Source organism: Trichechus manatus, unplaced genomic scaffold, assembly GCF_000243295.1.
Source record: "Trichechus manatus latirostris isolate Lorelei unplaced genomic scaffold, TriManLat1.0 scaffold00236, whole genome shotgun sequence".
Lineage (NCBI taxonomy): Eukaryota > Metazoa > Chordata > Mammalia > Sirenia > Trichechidae > Trichechus > Trichechus manatus.
In genome coordinates, this window is record NW_004444172.1 from 1,393,185 (window position 1) to 1,396,811 (window position 3,627).

General features: G+C 35.0%; 1 protein-coding gene across 1 annotated transcript; it reads left to right on the forward strand.

Annotated features, from left to right (window-relative positions):
* The first annotated feature begins 479 nt into the window (after positions 1 to 479).
* Positions 480 to 1,617, forward strand: LOC101354553 (olfactory receptor 8J3-like). The gene is given in 2 exon segments (XM_004389233.2): positions 480 to 664; positions 666 to 1,617. Coding segments are annotated over 2 exon segments (1,029 nt in total). The 5' UTR covers positions 480 to 587.
* The last annotated feature ends 2,010 nt before the right edge of the window (positions 1,618 to 3,627 follow it).

A 3,627-nucleotide genomic window follows, 5' to 3' on the forward strand; every position in this document is an offset into this window, starting at 1 on the left:
TGTAACTTCATACATTTTTGTCAGAGGTAATGAAATAAAAAATGAGAAAAAAAAACAGTTAACTTCTATGGATGATAGAATTAGCAAGTTCAACATAAATCTAATAGAAGTTATAAAATGATAGACTAAAGAGACTAGGTCAGGGTAGTGCCTAGGATTGTCTATGCTTAATAAATAGCATGAAAATTCAGATTAAAAATCACAAGAATCACTAAATTATCAGGGAACAAACAATGTCTCAAGCCTTTCTCAAATGCAATTGGGAGACTTAAGATATTAATTATAGTTTCAAACCTTTGCAAGTAAGCACAATATTCAAATTTTAATAATATTGCGAGGAAGTGAACGTCTTCAAAATAGTGCAAGATGCTGGATTGTGTCTTAAATTTACCATACTTCTACGTTCTCTGTCCCAAATGACTGCAGAAATGTATAGGAGAAGAATAAGATTATGATTCGTGGAAGAGTAAAGTTGAAACAATACCTAGAATGTTTTCCATCAGAACTAGAGGCTTGATTTCAAAACCTGACTTAGAATAATACACGACTCAAGAAAATCTCACCCAAGCAATTATCTTTGCCATCTAATGGCAGTCCTAGAAAATAATTCCTTAAAGCTTGTAACACTTTTTCCGTTTATTCTCCAAACAGATGAATTTCCAAACTTACACAGCTCCTGAAAACATCACCCGGGTGACTGAGTTCATTTTTATGGGAGTCTCAGACCGTCCGGAGCTCCAGATCCCCCTTTTCTTTGTCTTCCTGGTGATCTATGGGCTGACCGTGGTAGGGAACCTGGGCATCATTACCCTCACCAGTGTGGACTCTCGCCTTCAAACCCCCATGTACTTTTTCCTCCGACATTTGGCTATCATCAATTTGGGCAATTCTACCGTCATTGCCCCTAAAATGCTGACCAATTTCTTAGTAAAGAAGAAAACCACCTTTTATTATGAATGTGCCACCCAAATGGGGGGGTTCTTGTTTTTCATTGTAGCTGAGGTTTTCATGCTGGCTGTGATGGCCTATGACCGCTGTGTGGCCATTTGTAACCCCCTACTCTATATGGTGGTGGTTTCTCCACAGATCTGCCTTCTGCTGGTATCCATTGCATACGTCTATGGCTTTTCTACAGCTATTGTGGTTCCTTCTTGTGTATTCTCTATGTCTTACTGCTCTTCCAATGTCATCAACCATTTTTACTGCGACATTGTTCCCCTGTTAGCATTATCCTGCTCTGACACTTACTTCCCAGAAACAGTAGTCTTTATTTCTGCAGCTACAAATTTAGTTCTCTCTGTGATTATAGTTCTAGTATCCTATTTCAACATCGTCTTGTCCATTCTCAGAATACATTCGCCGGAAGGAAGGAAAAAAGCCTTTTCCACCTGTGCTTCACATATGACGGCTGTCACAGTGTTCTATGGGACACTGCTATTCATGTATTTGCAGCCTAAAACTGACCATTCATTAGATACTGATAAAATGGCTTCAGTGTTTTATACACTAGTGATCCCTATGCTGAACCCTATGATCTACAGCTTGAGGAATAAGGATGTGATAGCTGCCTTCAAGAGATTCCCACCAAACCCATGCTATTCCTTTAAACTAGAGTAATTTTTGACTATTTCAGTAATAATGAGATGGTTCACGTAGGTTGCAGGTTATTAATGTAATGAGAATTTTCATATACATGGAATCATACAACATGTAGTCATCTGTGTCTGGTTTCTTTAATATTTGCATTTCTTCCATGTTGAAATATGTATCGGAATTTTGCTTCTTTTTTAATTTTAATGGATATACTACGTTTTATTTATTTATTTACCATTTGATTGACATTTTGATCAGTTCCAATTTTTGGCAATTACAAATAATTCTGCAATGAACCTTTGAGTAGCAGTCTCATGTGATTATATAACTTTTCGTTTCTTTTGGGTAGATACCTAGAAGGAGAATTGGTGGGACAATCGCTATGTCTATATTAATCCTTTTAAGAATATGCCAGAAAATTTTTCCAAAGTTTCCCCCATCATATAGGGGGGTTTGCTATGAGTTGGAATAGACTCGATGGCAGCGTTATTTTTTTGTTGTTGTTTGCTTTTTTATATGAGCATTCCAGTATTTTCACCTACTTTTCAACCTGATGTTCTCAGCTGTTTTGATTTGAGCCTTTTGAGTGGGTGTGTAGTGGTACTTTGATGTGGTTATTATTTGAATTTTCCTAGTGGCTAATGATTTCGTGCATCATTTCATGCAGTTTAGGTGTTTCTTAGTTATTTTCATGTTTTCTTTGGTAAAATATGTATTTGAATATTTTACTCATTTTTAAATTGAACTATTTGTCTTCTCATTACTGAGTTGTAACAGTTTTTATATATTTTGGATATTAGGCCTTTATCAGATATGTGATTTGCAAATGCTTTCTCCCATTCTATGACTTCTCTTTTCATTTTCTAAGTGGTAGATTTTCAACATCAAAAGTCTTTATCACTGATAATGTTCATTTTTTCCCCCTTAAATGGGACTTTTTTGGTATTATATCTATAAAATCTTCACCTAATGGGAGATCATAAAATATTTCTCTTACATTTACATCTAGAATTTTTATAGTTTTGATGCTTAACTTTCATGCCTATAATCCATTCAATTAAATTTGTCTGTAAAAGTGAAGGCCAGGGTCTAATTTTTTTTCCCACATATCAATATCCAGTTGTCACAGGACCACCTCATGCAAAGACTAAAAACTCACCACAGAATTTTCTTGACATCCTTGCCAAAAAGAAATTGCCCATAAATATAAAACGTTATTTCTGGGCTCTAAATTCAGTTCAACTGATCTTTGTATCTATGTTTATGTCAATGATATGCTATCTCATCTATTCTAATTTTATAATAAGTTTTAAAAATGAGCAGAGTAAATTCTCTCACTGTGGTGAGATTTACCAAGTTCTTCACAGAGTAATTCTGAATTACTACCTTTCTCCCCTCTGGGATATAACCAAAGTTACCCTTCATAGGACTTTGATACTGCTACCTGTGTGGACTATTTCCCTTGCCAGTTCCAACTCCTAACAAGCTCCATGGTTGTTTAGTAGGAAAAATTCCTCATAAATTGCTTTCACACAAATTTTTGTCTTTGGGGCTCCTGGCTGGAGAACCTAAGTTAAACAGTAGTATAATTTCTATATTCTATATTATCTTATTTCTTTTCCTGAATATTATGTCTTGTGATGAAAAAAGGTTCAAAGCATTAAAATATTTGATTATTAGAATATATTAGAATAGCTAAAATCCAAAAGCAAAACAAAACCTGATGATATCAATTATGGGGAGGATGTGGAGCAACAGGAACCCTCATTCATTACTGGCAGGAATACACAGTGGTGCAGTAACTTTGGAAGACAAATTGGCAGATTCTCTTAAACATGAACATAATCTTACTGTATGTTCCAGCAATCACATTCCTAGGTATTTACTCAACTGATTTGAAAACTATGTCCACACAAAAAACTGTATGATAATATTTATAGCAGCTTTATTCATACTTAAGAAAAAACTAGAAGCAATCAAGATTTCTTTCAATAGGTGAATGAATAAAGAACTGTGGCACACCCATAAATGGAG